General features: G+C 31.3%; 1 protein-coding gene across 1 annotated transcript; it reads right to left on the minus strand.

Annotated features, from left to right (window-relative positions):
* LOC127735481 (uncharacterized) lies at positions 1 to 20843 on the minus strand. Its single transcript, XM_052245653.1, has 8 exons — positions 20589 to 20843; positions 18360 to 18450; positions 17679 to 17755; positions 16517 to 16716; positions 13591 to 13725; positions 13159 to 13243; positions 9873 to 10074; positions 1 to 6697 (listed from the first exon to the last, which is right to left on the minus strand). The coding sequence occupies exons 1-8, from the start codon at positions 20658 to 20660 to the stop codon at positions 5904 to 5906; spliced, it is 1656 nt and encodes a 551-aa protein (XP_052101613.1). The 5' UTR covers positions 20661 to 20843; the 3' UTR covers positions 1 to 5903.
* Positions 20844 to 22341: the final 1498 nt, after the last annotated feature.

Here is a 22341-nt window from a genome sequence, read left to right on the forward strand (position 1 = left end):
TAAACAGTAAACTATTTTAATGCCATTATTAATATGTAAAATAACATTCAATTCAACAAAAAAATTAAATAAAATATAGCAGTAAGGTAAACAATGAAAAAAAGTAAAAATCAAAATAGACAACAATATGGTTTACAGAGGAGTTGCCTTAATTTTTGACCGAAAATATTCATATTGATATTTTCATGGTTAATTAAAATATTGCATTTCATATATTTTCAATAAATAATTGGTCATAATTTTAACCCTTCATAAATGAAAAAGTTTTAATGAAAAAAAGAACTAATATAACCATGTTGACAATAAAACACACAAGACAATTCTGTTAAAACCACTGTAGTTGGTGTGAAGCAATTCCTCCAAAGGTTTACCTCTGGCCATGGAGATATATAACACACTTGTCATATCTACTGAATATATGACAAGGTTTCAAAATCAAAATAAGCGTTATCGTGAAGGCCAGGGCTCCAATAAAATCAGGACTTCTTGCAGCAGCTTGCCTGGCTCCTTAACATTCTGAATTTAGTAAAGGTACATATGTATTTATGGCCCCCTTCGGCCCTTGTTCTACTTAGAATTACTACTTTTCATATTCTACCCCTATAATACAGTGACATTTTATTGCAAATGACTGAAATTAACAGTGAAAAATTGCTAGTTACAGTGATTTTAAACTAGATCCCCATGAATGTACTTTATTTGAAAATATACAATGTAAATGCTGATCGTTTAATTGATAATGAGTATCCCTTTAATAATGCTGTATTATTTGAAAATATTTTGAAAATACTTATTATATTTACCATGTTTACTGTGTATTCATTTATTGAAAAAGAAATGTATCTTCATGAATACTGTATATTCAGAAATGTTTGCACATCACAATTATTGCAATTTTTGAACTATGGACAAACACGTCGGATTGATTATTGCAAGATACTAGAAATGCAGCATACTAATGCTATCAAACTTAAAATGTGAGTTTTAATTTTTGCACAACCTATCTGTCACAATTTTTTCGATAATAAAAACGTAACAAAAATTTCTAAATTTACAGTACTTGATTTTTGTTGTTTGACAAATTCCACATTCTTACCCATAGAAAATTGGTCTTCAGTTGAATATTTAAATGTGTGGTTCACTCATATCCATGAAATCCACAAAAATTCATATCCCATCAATAAAAATGATCCACAGCACTATTTAAACAGATTTATTATATACTTAGTAGTAAATACAGATAAATTGTATGTGTAATACGGTCAACGGCAATTGTGTTGTATCAGCCATCCGTGATGATATCCATATAAGTCACGGTTGCAAAGGCTTTATCACACCTTTAATCTTTACAACGTCACACCATCGATATCAGTCACTGTTGCAAAGGCTTTATCAAACCCCTAACCTGTATAACGTCATTTCACATAAAAAAAACATCTAATTGAAGTACATGTATATAATAAAGTGTATATGATATGGCTTTTTCAATATCACACACCGTATCAACCCTGTGTCTGGGGTTGATAAGGATGTGATATTGAAAAAGCCATATGATATTCTCTATTTACATAAGCTATAAATATAAAACTTAGGCGACTTCCTAGTTTATCATATTCGTTTACCTGCAAGAAAAAACCCATCTTTCTGCTTAATTTGTCTTTGCTAACGGATGTTACTTTATCAATGATTAACAGTATACATGGTCATTTATTTTTGCCTTTGACAGTGTATTCTTACAAGTACAATATATTTTTTCTAGACTGGGTAAAATTGTTATCTATAATCCTTATATTTTTGTTAAAACAGGTATGCTATACAAATATGCAGTAATAAGTTAAATGATGGAACAATTGGCAGATATTTTCTAATTCAATTTTGAGCAAAATTATTTCTTCACAATTGCAACTAAATCAATTCTTAATTGAAAATTTGAGCAAATTATTAAATACTTCTGATCAAAATGGAAATCATTTTTTACCATAAAAATTTAAAATGATGTTATACAATAATTCATGTGGCTTCAATTCATTAGGGTGCCATGTATTTTGAGAAAAAAATGTATGGATTGGTTTAAATACTGTAAATTCAGAAAATTATTGCGAGGTTTTTATTAATGCGAATAATGCGACTGGTTGAGTAACGCAATAATAAGAACTCGCATTCCGAAATCTTATACACATATCTTTATGCAGATGATTCTGAATTCGCATTAATTAATCTCGCATTTTTGTCTCTTCCTCTACAATCGCAATAATAAATGCACGCAATAATTTCTGAATTTACAGTAGTCTAATAAATCATTTATTTACATGAAAATAGTTTTTAGTTTCCATGGTTTCCAGTAGGTTTTTCCAATTCAAACAAAACTAAGATACAGTCGACTCTCGTTATCTCGAAGTCAGGCGGACCAGAGAAATATTTTCGAGATACCTGTAGTTCGACTCAAACGAAAACCAGAAGTTTGAAAGACCAAGGGACACAGCTCTTGCTTAGCTTGGTAAAGCTAAAATAAATCTGTATGAATATGGGTAGGGGATCAATATTCTGGTCTCAGATCGATGTATCTGTATGTTATGGTCTTTTATTATTATAATAATATTTTATGTTTTCGTCTCTTATTTATTTCTTTGCACAGTTACAACTTTTCATGAGTTTTCTTTATCCGAGAGAGTAATTTGCAATCGTTTTAAAGTTGACAAAATTGTTCATTCTCGTATACAAAAGATTTTAGAAAATTTAGATTTCTCTTCATTTTATTTCATTTCAATCTTTTTCTGCTAGAGAAACTTCAAAAAGATTAAAGACGTCGATTGAGCAGTTTTGAGTTGATCACCAACATAAGTCTAATCCCTACTTTATACACAGCCAAGCTCATTCATGTATGATTACAGTTAATTGTTTTTAAAATATTTTAAATAAATTTTCATAAACTATAATAATGTATCACTAATTATTTATCATGGTGATCAAAGATTATCTTAGGTAAACACTCATGGAAAAACAATGTCATAAATCAATACAGTGGTCAGTACCTTAAATTTAATTACACGTGTATTGTCAGATTAACTATTCAATCCATTTAAATCCCAGATGTTTTGACATATATGTGTTAGTTCAAGATAAATAATGACTTTTAAATGCCTTTGTTAACCTTGGGACTGTAAATTTAGTTCGAGTCAACCGAAATTTCGACTCATCAGGAGTCGAAATACATATATTTATATGGAACAAAGTTCGAGACCACGAGAAAACTTTGACTCATCCGAAATTTCAAGTCAACTGAGTTCGAGACAACAAGAGTTAACTGTACTTTATGGTAAAACAGAATCATCAAACAACAGACAATGGGTAATAAAAGTGTTTTCAGCAAAATGGTTTTGTTACATTTACAGGATTAACTGAGTATTTGATTAAAAAAATGAAAATTCTGTGATATGTAATCATATAAATCAACCTTAACAATAACACAAATAATAATGATTACCAGATACATAGTTTAAATTGAAGTATGGGTGCAAAATGGTGGATAAGACTGCATTTAAACATGTTAAAACACCATCACCTTGTTCATAAAACAAGTGTGTGATGCTATGCATAGTCTTAAGAGTTTTTACCACATGAAAACCAAGAACACCACACTTAAAACAAAACTTTTGCTTTGAGAAAACCCTCCAACTGGTAATTAGTGTGGACTGTATGGTATGTGCAGAAAACCATACTGGTTTTGAAATATTTTTGAAAGATAGGATTCTTGAAATAAAAGTTAAACAGTTGTAGAAATGTTGAGAAAATGCTTTCTCCTAAACTTTTGTAAAATGTTTTTTTTAACAAAAACAGTTACATCTGAGATATTTATTATCTTTTTTTATTAGGGGAGGGGATTATATAACACATATAACTACTGTACTGACAACTAAAATAGTTATTGTTCTCACCTTAAAGATTGCCAATTATAATTACTTCAAAATAAACAAGGAGCAAATAATTAATTGATTTGCGACCAAATTTGTTTTGATTTAATGCTTGAAAGGATGCAATGCTCTAAGTTTTGAAGAAAAAAACAGTTCAATGAAGAAGAACAGTTGTCTCAAATACAAACTTTTATAACCCTTTTCTGTTCACAATCGTATCATAAATCATCAAAATGAAAACTATTTATAAATAAACAGAGTCATAATAGAACTAACAATGTTAAAAGGCACCATTTCATAAAAGCTCATGTTAATATAATACTATAAATTCAAGATGACATAAAATTCATTTTTTGCTACATTTTTTTTTGTACTTTTAAAAATTTACTTCAATTTCAATATGTAACTTTTTCCCATGACTTGATTTGTTTTCTCAATTATGTCACTGTCTATGCATCTTTTAACATAACTATACATTTATATTTTCTAGATTTAATTGTAGTTGAATAGTACATGTTTATTTGATCACCTTCAAGAAAAGTTTTAATTCAAAGCCAAAGTATAAAACATAAATATATTAGGAAATTTGTTCTTTACAAATAAATCAAAAGACGAACAATTTTAAGTCATATTTAAACTTTGAGTGGTTTATGTACACTTCTGTAATTGATGCATGGTTCTTGTTTATAGGTTTATGAAAATTTAATCAAATTTATTTTTTTAAAGTGATGCAAACCAACATTTTTTTTAATTTTAGTATCACATACTGATACATATACATGTATGCATTCTTTTTTCCCATAACAGTGGATTCATTATAACTCATGAGATACAAATTTTCGTGAATTTTGTGGATCAAGGTAAACCATGCATTTAAATATTCAACCAAGTACAAATTTTCTTAATACATTTATGCAGACTTTGGCAAAACTATGAAATCAAATATCTACAAAAAAATCATTTTTTCCTTAATTGATGAAAATTGGTATCTACGAAAATTAAATGAATACACAGTATTTGTTTTCATACTCATTTCTTGTTATACACAATACTGAAAGTTCATCATCCAATTTAAATCTCCTACAATGCAACATTACCATATTAACTGCAATGTACTTGTAGTCGACTGTTTTTATTGTCTGTCATTTAATGTTGAGCAATCTGACGAAAAAACCATAATCAATTAGATGAAAAATTAGTTTGAAATTGATTATAATCTATTTGAACATATGTCATAATTTTTTAAAATACAATCAGAAAATGAAAAATAAAAGTTGAGGTTTGTAGTCTTTCTCATTTGTATTAATCACATGAGATTGTCCTTAAAGATTGTAAAAACACAAGAAATATTACCAAAAAAAAATAAAATATAGAAGTTCAATTTACTTTAACATTGACTCCATACCTCAATTTTCATTTCACTCGATTACCAAAATCATACATTAGTCAATTATTAGCATTGTCTAATGTTTAAACATGATAATGCATTGTCCCAAATAATTTACAATACTAAGACCATTGCTATGCAGCAACAACACGATCATCTGTCGTCAATAAGGACAAAATAAAAAATACTTGTGTTTAGGGTTTCCCTACTCACCTTTTTTTTAAAGACTCAAAATGCCTAATCTAAAGTCTTCATTGACACTTTGGGTAGTGAATCATGACAATATTACTGGTGGTCCCAATATATATGTACTCCAGTTAAAAAAATTAAACAAAATAACAAAAATTCCTACCGTCTTTCCCTATTTTTCCAAAAAAGGAAATCCTAAACACACGTTTTAGTATGGCCTTACTAATAACACAGACTTTATTGTAAATTGTACAATGTTATTTTCCAATCTAGAATCAGATGATGAACTTTACATGGTATTTTTATACTAATTGCGCTTAACAATAAGCATGACATTCAGTTGGTCTGTAGTATTGCAATAAAATATCTGATTTGTACATTACAAGATTTGACTACTTTAAAAAATGACAATTTGATTAAAAAACAGGAGATGACGAAACATCTATGACATGATTTTCTCCATTTTCATCTTTTGTGTCGAAAATATCCTCATCACTCCCATTTCCACTATGGTCATTGTTACGATTTTGGTCATTTTTTCTTTTATTGGACAAGTTTGTAGTCTGCTTCTCTCTTGATCTTGACCTTTGTTGACCTTGCTTGTTTTGTTTACCACTGGATTGTTTCTCCAACTGATTCCCTGCAGACTTATTTCCAAATGCCTGGCTATTCCTTGACCTAGTCACTCTTCCTGACTCGCCAATCTGGGGTTTTGTATTTTTTATTTCAGTCTTGTCTTGATTCATTTTCTTTTGTAAAACACCACTAACACTTTTAGAATTAGCAAGCATACCTTCCACAAATGAAAAAGGATCAGAATTTCTATTTTTAGCATCTTTTGCATCATTTTTATTTTTAGCACTAGTTTCATTATCAGTTGAATGACTATGGTCAAATCCTTCACTATCAGCAAATGGGATATCAATATGTTTATCATCTACCTGATTAGGAACTGGTTCTGATATATTTTCAACAGATAGATTAAATTCTGTAGAACATGTAGAAAGAGTGTCTTCAGTAACTTCAATAGGAGAGTCCAATATATGGCACTTTTGTTCTATTTGAGTATGTAAACCAGATGATTTTCCATTATCTACGTCTATAGAGTAATTATCGTCACTCATGCGCCTCTGTCGTGATCCTCCACTAGAAACTTTTAAGTCACTCAAGTTAGGATATAGTTTCATCTGGTCTTTTCTCTTTTGCTCACCTATTACAGAAATAAAATTATTTCACATATAATTACATATCACAATCAGGGCTTCCAAAACGGTCATATATTCCGGACTTGACCGAAACTTTCATAAAAAGACCGGCTGCTCTCAGCCTCAAACGGTCAATTAGAATTGGTGTGCCACATTTTGTTATTCAAGGCATTTACATGAAACGGTCATTTCAATTTTTACCAACTATCGATCGATAAAAATGTCCGTTTGGGGCTTTGGGCATGTCCGTTTGGGCATTTTAGTTTATAATTGTGGCAATCTATTTCACAAAGATATTTCGGTCATAATTGGGTTTAATAAAACAGAAGCAGCATATTTCAGATACTTTGAAGTGTCTCAGTTAGTCTAATCGTCTGGGTACATAAATGTACGGCTTGGTCTTTAGCTTGTGTACATCAATAAAAAGTAGAAAAACACGTTTTCTTTTATTTAAATAACAACAAGCTGTCAAACAATTATCCCTTCAATAAGTTATATTGAAGCCATAAATCATTCACTGATTACAGGTTTGTTACCTTTGATGAGGTGTCCTTAGCTTGTCTTTATCAATAGAATTAATGATGCATAACAATGTACATAAAGGTAATCAGGTAAATGAGGTCAAACATGTAAGCGTGTATGGAACAACATCCTATTTAATTACGCTTTATACGGTAGATATTATTTTAAATGAGCATTCAGTTTAAAAAAGTATCCTGATATTTAAAAGTTATTCTTCAAATAAGGATATTTATAAATGAATAAGTATGATATATATTATTTTATTTAACACTGTACATCGTGTTAAATACTGGGGTACTCTCAAGGGGAAAATTTACTAAAATATATAGGAAAAACACCGAGAATAGCTTCGCTGAGTTGTCCAATAAATAAGGGGGGCGTTCTCTATTCTTGTTTTCATATTAAAAACTGTTTTTATAATTAAAATCATAAAGAATAATATCCAATCATGACAATCTCCGACTGTTATAAAGACTTTGTCTCAAATTGAACTTTACAAATCTGCCATCATGGACAAACGTAAACGTGACGATTCCGATCAAAATTCGAAATCTGCTAAAAATGCTAGAAGCTTTATTCATAAATGGTTACAACTGTTTTTATGGTTAAGATTTGACAGTATGCTAAATGCCATGTTTTGTGACATTTGTCAAAAACATAAACTTAAAAATAACTTTGTAAAGCCTGGTTCGACAAATTTTCGAAAGTCAGCCGTTGTAGAGCATGCTAATAGCAGATGACCACATTCAAGCTCTTAAATTAGAGACAGCTTCCAAAAGTAATCCAATTGTATCAGTATTTGAGGAAGTTCATGAAAAGACTGACAACGCAATGTGCACCTTGTTCCGTAATGCTTACTTTATTGCTAAAGAAAACTTGCCAAAGGACAAATTTCAGTCAATAAATGATTTAACTAAGTTAAATGGTGCCGTGATCACTTCTAAATTATATCAAGAGAACAATGCCTGCTCCGAATTTATTCAGATAATTTCCGATGTTATAGAGAAAGAGGTGATGTCCGACGTAAAGTTAGGTCCCGCCGTGGGAATTATGATCGACGAGTCAACTGATCTGGCTACGCAAAAACATTTAATTTTGTACTTATCATACCTCAAAGCTGGTGAACTGAAAATTAGTTTTACAAAACTTTTGAACTTGTCTTCTGGTACCGCCGTGTCAATTACTGCACATATAATTGCCTATTTAAAGTCATTTGGTGTAGACTTGTCTAAAATATTCGGCATTATTTATCAACTGAGTATGTTTTTATTTATTCCTTATTTTCTAAATCAGGTTGGGAAATTGTACAAAGAAAAATGTTATCACTGTTCAGTAGATTTTACACGGTTTAAAACAATATCCTTCATTGGGCCTCCTCAATGTTATCTATAAATACCGCATCAGTTGTATAAGTCACGTGGTCATGTAATCAATACACAAAAAGAAAAGTATCACGTGTATTGATGATCAAGTTGTACTGCAATTAAAGCCATAAATCAACAGTTTCAAATAAGATGGCCTTAATTAATTTACAAAGTGTTAAGTACTCACAGAGAGAAGATAGATTATATAAACAGAAACAAAAACATGAGAACAGTCAGGTACTGAAGCTGATTGATGCAATGATGGTTACTGTATTACGATACACAGAAAAATGACACAATACCGAGGATAATATTTTATTTATTTTTAGAATGAAGAAAACAAAACAGTTATAAATAATTTTATTGCATATAACACTACTAATTATTTAGACACATATATCAATTTATGCATCCTCTCAGTTACATTTAAGTATCCAGCTGATCATTGACCGTCAAAAATATTTCTTTGAAAAATGTCCGGCTGTCGTCAGGAAATTTTGGAAGCCCTGATCACAATATATAATGTCATTTTTTAGATTAACCCTTCAAGAAAAAGAGAATAGCTTTATAATTACTTTTTTCCCCAAAACTAGCATCTGTAAAATGCCGCACATATTGAAATCTGGCAGAATAATACTGAAAGAAGAATTCCCCCTGAAAAACATCTTTCTAAAGGAATGAATATTGAAGTATTGAGATATGTTGCATGACTTATACTTTTAAAAGAAACCTCCATTTTTGTGAAACATTTATGACTTGTTATAATTATAATATGAGGGTATAGTTTGTTTTTCATGGTGACAAACAGAACAATGTTGATATCACTCACATTACAGTTCTATGTTGACATCTTAGTAGGTACAATAGCCTGGAAAAGGGCTATCTTGAGAATTGAAAGGTCAGTTTATCACATTCACTCGAAACAAGTTGATCTATCTGGCTGCCCAAATTTTAGACATTATATTGTTAAAACATGACCTGATTGAATTATTGACACATAATTGTGCATTCATCACACTATTATAAAGGCTACACTCAATTATTCCTTAATAGCTTATTCAAAATTAAAAGTGACTTGTACCCCAAATACATAGATTGATCAACCATTGTTTTGAAATTTTACTTAATAGCAGTTTTTTACTTGAAATTGTATATCATAGAAAACAAATCTTCATATAACAGAAATGATTAACTTGGTTACTTTCCAGCTGCCTTATCTACATCCATGTCTAATCTCCAACAATTTATAGGCTGCCAAAAATATTTCTTAACAGTTAAATCTAAGAACTCTTACGTTTGGATCTGGCAGCAGCCTCTTCATTCAGCAATCGACTTGTAGATGGCAGGGTACATTCAGGTGATGTAGGACTAGGGGGGAGAGGTTTCATTGCACGTTTTTTCTCCATCTTTCGGTGAAGCTGTAGCTCCATTTTTTCCAGCTCTGACTGTAACTCAAGTGCCTCTTGGTCAGACTCCATCACTCCATATGTAAGACACTTGGGGAAGAAAATGATAAAATTATCGAATAATTTAAACACTTTAAATCTATTATAGACAATGTTTCATTTACCTAAAGGTCTCCAAAAACTCTAATCATTATTTAAAAAGCTCAATAGTACAGATAGTTGATAAATCCTCTATTCTAAATAAAACAGTGAATGTTTTGTCCTTTAATCTGATTTTTAGATAATCTTCTATACATTTATTTCCCTTGTCTGAGGGAGATATAAAGATTTGTTCACTCCAGAAAATTCATATTTTCCAAGTCTTTGCCCGAGGGAAATATGACTTTTCGAGGGTGAACAAATCTTTATATCTCCGTAAGCCTAGGGAAATTAATGTTTTATTCCACTGCCTATATTTCTTTGATTTTCTGAACATAAAACATTAATTTACATACAATGTTTCTTAATCGCTTGCTTTTATAACTAGACACAACAACAAAAACATTGATTCAACAAAACCGATCAAAAGTTAATTATTTTTTCTAGTATGACAAGTTTTTTTCTGAATTGATTGAATTTGTCTGAAATAATTTTGGACACAATAATGACTATTCTATCGCTATTTAAAACAAGAATGTGTCCATAGTACACGGATGCCACACTCGCACTATCATTTTCTATGTTGAGTGGACAGTGAAATTGGTGTCAAAACTCTAATTTGGCATTAAAATTAGAAAGATCATATCATCAGAAACATGTGTACTAAGTTTGATGTTGATTGGACTTCAACTTCATCAAAAACTACCTTGACCAAAAACTTTAACGGGACAGACGGACGGACGAACGAACAGAAGAAAGAACAGACCGAAAAACATAATGTCCCTAGGTGGGGCATAAAAATGTTCAAAACGTTGTGTTCATTAACTGTGCGTAACGTCACATGAGGTAGTCCTAATCTTCAGAAGGAAATATGATGCTCAGAGGGGAATATGAAGTTTTGTTCAAATTCATGTGTGATAGTATCAACCAATCAAATGTTGATTTCGCTATCAATATTTTCATAGTGAAATAATATAAAATATTGGACAATTTTTCAAAGACCACAAAAAACAGTTTTTTTAACATATTTTTCTGTGTTGTTACAAAAAATAAATCTGAAAGAGGCAATAAACTTGAGAAGATATGAGCAGTTTCTTGCCCCTTGTAAAATCACAAATAATCATAAAATCAAATAACATCCCTTTGAAGATATCTAGACCCAGTGTTCCAGCTAGGATTTGAAAATAGAGGGGCGTGTTATTAAAAAAGGGCACTTTAGCGCGTTCTCACTGAAAAAAATCAAATACTTAATATTACCACATAATGACATATTTTTAGCAAGCATGTAGCTAAGTTAAATACTCTATACTATCATATACAAGTTTAAAAATCATTTATTTAGAACATATAAGTTAAAATCAAACTGAGATTAGTCATTACTATATTCATTTCTCTTTCAGAACTACAGATTTTTTCAAAGAAGAGTTCAAATGCAAATAAATATTAAACAACATTGACAAGTCTTCTGTTTTTCTCTTTGAAGAAGGTTGTCACACATTGATCAAGAATTTTTTCAAATTTAGTTTCATCACAGTTTAATTTTACAGTTAATATTTTTGTTAATGTCTGTGTTTTCAAGTTTGCCCTGTGACTTGTCTTTATCAATTTGACCTGAGAGAATATTCTCTCCACCTCTGCTGTACTGAGTGGTTGTATTATTGCAACACTGAATAGTTTTGCAACAAGAGGGTACATAGATAATAGGTTTTTATCCTTATGACAAGGTGAATGAAATAGCTCTAGCAGACTAGGCAAGGAACGATCTGTAAGTTCTGCTGATGACACAAGAGCTATAAAGTCCTGCCATTGAATAAGGAGAGTTTCAGGGTCCATGTCAAATGTATTTGCCAGAGCTTCTATCTCTGTATAACCATACATTGTTTCAATGTTGTCTGTTCCTGTTAGGTCTGAAATGGCCAACTGATCGATTGTGTCAGCATCCATAAATCTAACTGTTATATTTTCAATTAATCCATTGAGAAAGCACTATCTGACTTTAGTGTCAAAATCTACTGTATATTTCATGTTGAGTGTATCTAATAATATCAATAAGTTTGTCAAAACGGATTTCAATAAGAAAATTGATACAAAAATTGGACTTTCGAGAGCTCCGTAATCGGCACAATAATAAATTAATTCAACTTTGAAAGTTTATTATCAATTCAACAAGCATCTCCGTATATTTCATGTTGAGCGTATCTAATAATATCAATATTAAAGTTAGTCAAAACGGATTTCAATTCAAGAAAAATGATATAAAAATCGGACTTTCGAGTGCTCCGTAATCAGCGGAATTTACAATAGAAGAACAATTGCGATATCTGATAGAAACCTTAATTTCTTCTTCTCGATTTTTCATAAAAGTAAAGAATTAAATTATTTTTTTACCTTTGATGGTCATTATTCTTGAAAAAAAGATGTAATAGACTGGTAAGTCTTTGATATTTTCTTCTTGTCATTTTCGAGTTGGTCAATTTTTCTTTTTTTCGTCTGCATTTTGCGTGTTGACGATTTACAATATACTATTGGAATGATTCTTTTTTAATGACTGTTATTTTATAAATAACAAATGCAATAGAAATGAACATCGTTCACATTTATTTTATAAATTCTATTTTGCATCGCAGGTGTTAAAAAATCAATTCATTTAACTTGGATGTTTTGGTGCTTCAGGGCAAAGGGATTAGACAGGGTCGTAAATTTCACCTGATTAAGTAATTGACTCTAATCAAATAGGTGATTATATACAGGAAGTGTCAACAATTTTAATCTGTTGTCTTAATGAAGTGTGTGTATAAAGAACTCAACAAAATGGTGACGATATGAGGAAAAAAGATCGTTTTTTTAACTTTTTTCAAAAGGGCACAGAGGGGCGCATCAGAAGGGCAGAGGGGGGCAAAATATCGGGGGCGGGGCGCGGCGCCCCTCCATTTCATGCTAGCTGGAACACTGTAGACCTGTGTCAGATATTTGAAGAGAGGAGGTAAGATTGGGTCACTGCAGTAGTATCAACCAATACATTTCAAAATTTAATACCTGTAGTTGTGTTTGTATACTTTCAGCCATTTTCTGAACACCAGCTGCCTCTGACGTCTTCTCTGCAGTTCCAAGTAATTCACGTCTAAAACAACAATGTCATTAAATATATTTAACTAAAACGACTTCCTGCATGCCAATTTATGTTACACTATTTCTTTAAATCATCAAATCATGATCAGCAGTTGACCCATTTGCAAAATCAGCCCCACCTCCCCCCAAAACAATTTCAATCAATTCTTTTAAAAGTTATTGGGCTTAACTCTTTTCTATCCTGGGTTGGTTTATAATCATTTGGTGCAAGTCCTTGGCTTAGACCTGGCCAGAAAAAATTTCAACCTCTGGAATTTCTCCTTGTTTTTTAACCTTCATTCAAACCATAGCAAAAAAATCTCACAATTCTAAAGAATCTTTACAGTCTACTTCACTTACTCAAATGTTGACAACAAATCACCGAGTGCCCCTGAATCGTAGTCTATTGTACAAGATTTAGCACATTTATATTCTGTATGTGTAGTATCACCAAGGTTTATCACAGTCACTGGTACAGCAGCATATTTCTTATCTCTGAAATCAAATGGAATGTCAGAAACAGTAGCTGACTAACTTAAATACTGTAAATTCACAAATTATTGCATTCATTTATTATTGATTTTTGAAGAATGGGCAAAAATGCGAGATTAATTTTTGCGATTTCAGAAAAAAACTGCATACAGATATATGTATCAGATATCAGAATGTGAGTTCTTATTATTGCCATACTCAACCAGTCGCATTATTCACATTAATAAAAACCTCGCAATAATTTCTGAATTTACAGTATTGGTTAATGTGCTTTGCATTTAAGTATACAGTAATAAAGATGGTTGGGTATGGACAGCACTAGAACCTTTATTGCAAGACAGTGTGAATGATATGCTACTTTATTGCTGTTTTACGAAATTTTCCTTTAATCTTACTGACTGATAATTTCCTTTCTCAGCACAGTAGAGTGATATGAAAAATTATCCCTAGAAACTAAGGGTGCATGTGTCATTGTCAATGTAAACATCAACGTGGTCATAGGCAAAATAGCGATAAACAGATTATCATTGGTCATCTCAACTCGATTGCTTTTCTCACTTTCGCCGTACCGGCTCAAGTGAGAAAATCAAACTCGTTGAGATGACCAACGATAATCTATAAGTACATCATTATACTTTCTGTAAAAATGTTCTTTGATAATGAAAGTTCAATATTTTGGCATAGATTTAAAATAAATCATATTTGGAAAAGCATTCAATTGCCTGATAGTCAATACAGCTATTGTTAATAATATGTTTTTGCTCCCACAAGCTGGCAAAGCTTAGTGTAATTGTTGTGTGCACCTTCAAAGAGCTGTATGAAAGGAATAATTGATTGCAATACACTCTGAAGTACAAATTTTAAAATTGTTTGATTGGAACAAAAATGCTACTTGAATTTTTTTAAGAATTATTCTTGGGTTTAATCATTCAGTTCTAATAATGGATATTTGTAGATATTTATACTGTACCGGCTCAAGTGAGAAAATCAAACTCATTGAGATGACCAACGATAATCTATAAGTACATCATCATACTTTCTGTAAAAATGTTCTTTGATAATGAAAGTTCAATATTTTGGCATAGATTTAAAATAAATCATATTTGGAAAAGCATTCAATTGCCTGATAGTCAATACAGCTATTGTTAATAATATGTTTTTGCTCCCACAAGCTGGCAGAGCTTAGTGTAATTGTTGTGTGCACCTTCAAAGAGCTGTATGAAAGGAATAATTGCAATACACTCTGAAGTACAAATTTTAAAATTGTTTAATTGGAACAAAACTGCTACTTGAATTTTTTTAAGAATTGTTCTTGGGTTTAATCATTCAGTTCTAATAATTGATATTTGTAGATATTTATACTGCATTGGTTAGAAACTGAGTCAGTATATTAATAAGAATATTGTTGGTTTTTTTTTGCATTGACTATGCAAAGAGTAGCCATAATTGAAGACATAGTGCATTCCCCTTCTGGTTGTGCACTATGTCTTCAATATTGGCTACAATTTTTTGAATAGTCAATGCTAAACTAAATAGACACAAGGTCTGTTTTATCCATCTTTGTAGTTACAACATTTGTGTAAGAGGGCATGTTTCTAAAAATGTCTACTTCTTACATTTTCAACATCTGAAAATCAACAGTCAAGTCTTGCAGACAGATATCATTTGCAATATAAACCCCCTTTCCACAAAACCTGTACTTAAATTTGTTTCCATTTATTTTTTGCATTAATTCACGAGTTCTTGCTTTAAAATACTGGGTAACCTAATATCCCTTATGTTATAAAGATATTTTTCAATATTTGTTCATTTCATTTCCAAAATGAATGTAATATTAGGTTCAATATTTAACTTTTAATTTGTCATAAATTGCAGCTGAAGACTTAATAAAATTCGTAAGGGTTCCACAGAACCCAGTGTCTCGCCTACTTTTGCTGTTAGTCGTAGGCTCAACAAAAATGGGGAAAAAATTATTAAATATTTTTCTCTAGATACTATCTTTTGATTGTAAGAAGCTTCTGTCCAAGTTTGGTAAAAATCCAGGATGGTTTATGATTCTAATAAATGTTTTAAAAACTTTAACTGCAGACTGTATGTAATGTTAACTGGAAGAAAAACTAAGTCCATTTATAAGTAATATGGAAAAACAGGAAATAAATTTTTACAAAATTTCCTTCTAGATACTAGCTTTTGATCATAAACAAGCTTCTGTCCAAGTTTGGTACAAATCCAGGATAGTTTAAGAAAGTTATTAAAATTTTTAAAACTTTAACCACAGAGTGAATGTAATGTTAACTGGCAGAATAACTAAGTCCATTTATAAGTAAAATACGGATAAACAGGAATTTTTTTTTACAAAATTTACTTCTGGATACTATCTTATGATCATAAACAAGCTTCCGTCCAAGTTTGGTAGAAATCCAGGATATTTTAAGAAAGTTATTAAAATTTTTAAAAATTTAACCACAGAGTGAATGTAATGTTAACTGTCAGAAAAACTAAGTCCATTTATAAGTAAAATACGGATAAACAGGATTTTTTTTTTTACAAAATTTACTTCTGGATACTATCTTATGATCATAAACAAGCTTCTGTCCAAGTTTGGTAGAAATCCAGGATAGTTTAAGAAAGTTATTAAAATTTCAAAATCTTTAACCACAGAGTGAATATTTGTGGACGCCACCGCCGCCAATGACAACGGAATGTAGGATCGCTATGTCTCGCTTTTGCGACAAAAGTCGCAGGCTTGACAAAAATTGATGTAAATCTCAAATTATTTACAAGTCAAACATACCTGATACTATATTTAAAAACTGTATAATCAAAGTTAGAAGTTGAAACATTTTCTGATTTTTGTGAGGTACATAGGATGAAGATGAAATTGTCCTGTTTGTCAGGAGGTATATTCTTCAACAAGGTCTGATGAACTGACTTTTCTTTCATGGACATTCTGTGAGATGTATTGTGTCTATATCTATACCATCCTATTGTCGACTGAAATATATAAATAGATAATTTACTGTAAACATAATTATACACTCTCAATATTGTTGACTGATAAACATTAATAAATAATTTACTGTCAACATCATTATACACATTCTCACTGTTGTTGACTAAATCTTATGGAAATTTCATGTGCATGACATTTTGAAGGCAAAAGTTTTCAGCAAACAGGAAAACTGAAAACCAGTCACATGGTATGACATAAACAGATGAAGTTGTTTGCCATACACAAAATGACTCAAGAAACTTTAATTTGTAATTGCCCCAAAAATTGTGACAGAAAAATGTTACTGACAAATAAGATAGCAGTTTTTTCTTCCTAGGATAACAATTTTTGTGAATTGCCTTGTAAATCAAAATCACAAACTGCTATATCTAACAAAATGCATGTTTTTCAGAAATTCATTAAGGAATGACTAATATTTTTTCTGTCTATGAAGAAATAACATCAAAAATGTGGTGCACACTGAATAACTAGGTTATAAAAGTGTGCACCACATTTTTCATTTAGTTTCTTCATAGAAAAGACAGAAAAAATATTACATTCATTCCTTATTATCTAATTCCATTTTAAGGAGTAAATCATGAAAAAACGTTGATGACTTCATGGTCACATGACAAAAGTATGTCTATGAGCTGATAGACAAAAAACTTTCAGCCAATCAGAAGATGTGTTACATCCAAAATTAAATTATTTCTGTATAATTTCTTAAACCACACATTCAAAACCCCCAAACCAATGTGTTCTTCATACAAATTTCCAGTATAGTGTTGAGCCCAAGTTTAGAAAAGTTGTGTAAAAAGTTTAGACTTCTAAAGATCTGGCATCAGTGTAACTTTTTTCTTATTCCAAAATTATACTTCCTTTCTCCCACCCTCTCTCTTACTGCTTTTCTTCCTGTCCAATTATTCCAAGCCTCCCAATTATCCTATCTCAATTAAATGTTTACCTTATCAATGTGGTTCAAATTTCCTTTATTATCATGGAAGGATTCAAACCTGGATTGACACGTACACCCATAGATATCTGAAATATAAACCAGTTATTATAAATATGGTAATGTGTGAAAATTACAAAATATGATGTCATGGATGTAGATTTGTGATCTTGGTTGCTTTCTTGTTGTGAAAGTTTTGGTAGGTAGCTGTCAATGACAATCAAATAATGCCTCATTCAGCAACAGAAAAACCAAATATAAATCATTTTCATACTTTATAGTGTGTTCATTTTTCAAAAAAAATTATTTACTACTGTTTGCTAGCAGCTACCAGTATTCAAGAATTTTTGTATCTTAAGGCTATTCAATTTAAATGGATGTGGGATGGTAGGAAGGTAAAAATGCCTCTACAACCAACATATTTTCTTTTGAGGAATTTTGCATACAATTTTTACATTAAATGGATTTAAAATGAACATACAGGGATTACAACTACCAACCCATGTCCAAAAATTTAAATTCCAAGCCTACCTGCCCACATCCATTAAAGGGAATAGCCCTCAAAACAAGCTGGCGGTAAATATAAAAAGTGTGATTATATTACATTTCATAACTGCCTGAACATGTCTCATACATGAATGAATTTATAAAAAATTTATACTTTGAACCAATGTGAAGTGCCATTGAACATACAAATCTTAGTTTCTACACGAACGTTGTTTATCTGGGAGTCACTAATTGTATCTTTAACATGGCTGATCACTTTTCCTGTTAATAATCCTTCCTGTAAAAGAAAGAAGCAGTTGTCTTTACTATGGTGATATTGCTAAATCTAAACTTTCTAAGTTAGATATACAGATAAAAAAAGCAGTAGCCACTTTGATCAAGTACCTCAGCTAGATGTTAAAAATAGAAAAAGAAATCTCTGTGTGATATACAAGTATCAAGAAATTTTCCATACTATTTCTGCATTTTCTTTAACGACTTAAAATTAGATAATCAAATTGAACTCAAGTTTTTATCTAGTCTTATGTAAAAATATTGAACACAAATTATTAAATTTGAATCAGTTTCACATATGTAGCAACTAACCAACCAACTTTTATTTTTCTCTTGTTGCTAAGTGCCAGTGGTAATTAACAGGAATAAAGGCCACTTTCATGACTGTACCCTTATTTTTATGTTTTTTTTTTTTTTAAATCAGATCAAATAAAATAAAACTGAACAAATTTGTGTGTGGATGTCTAAATTTTTTGAAATGGGAACAAATGATATGAATGTGTATGCTTTTGAATTACAATGCAAGTTAGTATGGGAGTACACACAGAAAAAAAATTGATAATTTTATACTTTGCCATATGTAAATCATATCATCATGATCATTCTATTTCCAAAAATATAATAAAGGTATGGGTGGCACTGACCTGCTTTTCAAGCTTCAGATTATACAAAAATTTCATTTTTTTTGTAAGGATTATAAGTCCGTTTTATGTGACTACGAAAGAAATTAAAATGATATTGTCATATAAAACATGTAAAATGCTTTCAGAAAATAAAAATAAAAATTTGATCACAGAACTCTTAATTTTCAGAGATCTCAAATTTTCTCATTTCAATAAAAAGCAGCACAAAATAATTGCATTTATGCATCATCATTTTCTAATATCTCTAAAAATCTGGACCAATCATTTTCGCTAATTTGATATCCATGATGGCAGAAGTCCCCTATTCCACCTGCTAAACTCATGAATCAAATATGAATAATTAATTATCTATAACAGATAGGTTTTGATATGATTTGTTTGAGTTTCGAGTTACCTCCCTTGGTCACTGTTTTGAAGGGGTAAACAGTTGATTTTCTTATTTGACTAACCAAGTTGAAACATACTGTACAAACAAGTCTGATAAGAGATCCTTACCCAATCATAGTGATGGATCAAACAAGGATAAAAGACATTAAAATTGTTCAGAAAACAACCCTTTCTAATCTAGGGGTCAGTATAACAAATTTAATTTTGCTGATTTATGAAGGAATTTCTGCAAACAGGCCTGTAATGTGGCATCAAAAGGGAGGTAACTCTTGCTCAAATTGAATCAATCGAAACTTATTAAACAGATTATCGCTATTTGGGAATCTGCAACAATTGAACTGAGAATTTACGACACTTGAACTATGGACATCATACAACAATCACTCTTCCTTTATGGCATCAGAGATTTTCTCTTGTGATGTCAAAGTTTTATGGGATCTTCTGTACTGCATGTACTGTCCAGTTATGAATTCAGGTCTGTTTGCCCAAAATCATGTTCGCACCCTTTTTAAACATGTTAAAGGTTTTGTGTTGAATAATTTTTGAATCATGTTTAAGTTAGTGTATTGCTTAAAAATAAAAATAATAAGATTTTATTGTTTTAAATTAAAGTAACATTCTAAAAACAAGCACTAATATTTAGTTACTACACCAAAGCTATTTACATGTATATTACAACAATCATGATTATTAAACTCACAACTATACCAAATTAGCTTTGTAAATACCAATTAACAGTAATCATAAATAATTAACCATCTAATCACAAAAAAAAATACTCCCTTAAAAAAATTCATAATTTAAATATTTTTATATATACAATACATCTTATAAACATCTAATAATTCAAACTATTTGAATAAAAATTTGGTGCAAATGTGTATGGTGCGAACAAATCCAGGGGTCGAACCTTTGGGATGCGAATGTGTCATGGGAACGAACAGACCCAATACCTCCAGCTATGATGGACAAGTGGCAATAAGGTGTATTTATACCCATCAAGTTGGACCTGCATTCACCGGATTACTGCCCAAATAAGCATGTGTATATCAGTGAAATTTCCGACAATGCTCATTTATCAAAATAAAAAGTTTTCTTTCTAAGAATATACCTTATTTCCAAGACTAGATGAGTGATCATAAAATAACATTGACAAAGTTGAGCCTGAAATTATTGCCGCCATTTTCCTTAATTCCAACGACCAGAGCTAAATGGTGAAATTTTAGCAGTTTCTAACAGTATTTCAATAACCGATAAATGTTGCAAAAGCTACATGACTAATCAGAATGTTAAAAAAATGTATGTAATGCTCGTATGCTGATTCATGACTCGATTGTTCAGAAGTTTTGATCATCCGGCTTCCTGATTATGGAGTGACTAACAAGAGAAATGCATTCCGGTAGCGAGCTTGCTTATACGGATTTTAAATTTGAAAATTAATCACTACGCATGAATTTTGATCCATTGACAGACTGATTGATTGATTGGCTGATGTGTCATGTTTATTGACTGATTTATTAGTTGATTGGATGACTAATGATTAGTTTATTGATTATTAATTGGCTGGTTCAATGTTTTATTAAATGATTGCTTCATTGATTGGTTCATCATCCGTTAGTGACCCAGGGATGTCAATATTATAATTGATTAAGGAGGAGGGTGGATTATGTTACTACGGGGTTGGGGGCGTAGAGAGTGTACGCCCCTGATGTGAAAGAATATCATTTTTTGGCATAATTAAAATGATCGTAAAATTCTGGGACTATTATACTAACTTAGTACAATAGTCCCAGTAAAATTTCAGGCTTCTCGTTTCGCTCGGCATTTTTTGGGGTACCATTTTGCACGACCACGCCCCGTTCGGACATCGGACCTTGTGAAGTATGGGGTATTGGAATTCATATGATGGGCGACATCTCGGAATTTTGTGAAGTTTTCATCGGAAACTGGAGTATGTGATATCTGAATTGGGGACTCGGTGGCCTGTCAACTCTGAGGTTGTCAATTCGAATCCGGCACGTGGCAGGTGCGTTCGATTCCAATCTTAATTGACTAGGATTGTCAGTTTTAAATATCAGTTTCTTTTCATTGAACTTGCTTCAATCTATAACATTGTGTCTTAATCATATTGAATCACTTGTAATCATTTGTACGAAATTAATGTTGATTATTCTGCTCCTTGTGGGCGCTGTGATTAGCAATAAAATATTTGTTCGTTTTGTTCCTACAGAATGTCAGTGGTGATCAGTGGTTCTCTCCGGGAACTCCGGCTTCCTTCATCAATAAAAACTGACCGCCACGAAATAGTCAATAGTGCTGAAAGTGGCGTAAAACACCAATCAATCAATCAATAGTATCTGAATTAATATATGATGTGTGGGGGTGTAACTTTTATATTGTCATACTATATTTTACACAGCAAAATATGCGGTAAATAGAAGTAAAAATGTAATAGAATGCACGCGAAATCAGCAATTAGTTTCATAAAAATCTGGGAGATCACCAATATCTCTTAATATCCTTAACCATGCAACCAGAGAATTAGGTAATCAGCGGCATCTGAGAATCAAAAGCAACACGTCACGTGTAAACAAACTTGGCGGCAATCATTTGAATCCCGCCAAAATGCAAGAAAACACTTATGAATTTTCGGTCAGAAAAAAATGGACCGAGTTCCCCAACCGTTAGAAAAGTTGTGAACGAAATTAACAGACTTCTAACAATCTACCATCAATGCAAATTCCCGTTATTCCATGTCGGTGACATTCACGGAAAGCCTGGCAAGCTCAAAGTACTTGTGACGTTGTCGTTGCTTTTCACGGTGATACAGAAATGATGGGCATGCCCTGTAATCATGATTCGAA

Source organism: Mytilus californianus, unplaced genomic scaffold, assembly GCF_021869535.1.
Source record: "Mytilus californianus isolate M0D057914Y unplaced genomic scaffold, xbMytCali1.0.p SCAF_3, whole genome shotgun sequence".
NCBI classification, from domain to species: Eukaryota; Metazoa; Mollusca; class Bivalvia; order Mytilida; family Mytilidae; genus Mytilus; species Mytilus californianus.

Coding starts and splice junctions, on each gene's coding strand:
- LOC127735481 (XM_052245653.1), bottom strand. CDS start 20,660: ATGGCGGCAATAATTTCAGGCTCAACTTTGTCAATGTTATTTTATGAT. Junction 18,451..20,588: donor CATCTAGTCTTGGAAATAAG/GTATATTCTTAG, acceptor TTTCTTTTACAG/GAAGGATTATTAACAGGAAA. Junction 16,717..17,678: donor ATTTGAACCACATTGATAAG/GTAAACATTTAA, acceptor TATATATTTCAG/TCGACAATAGGATGGTATAG.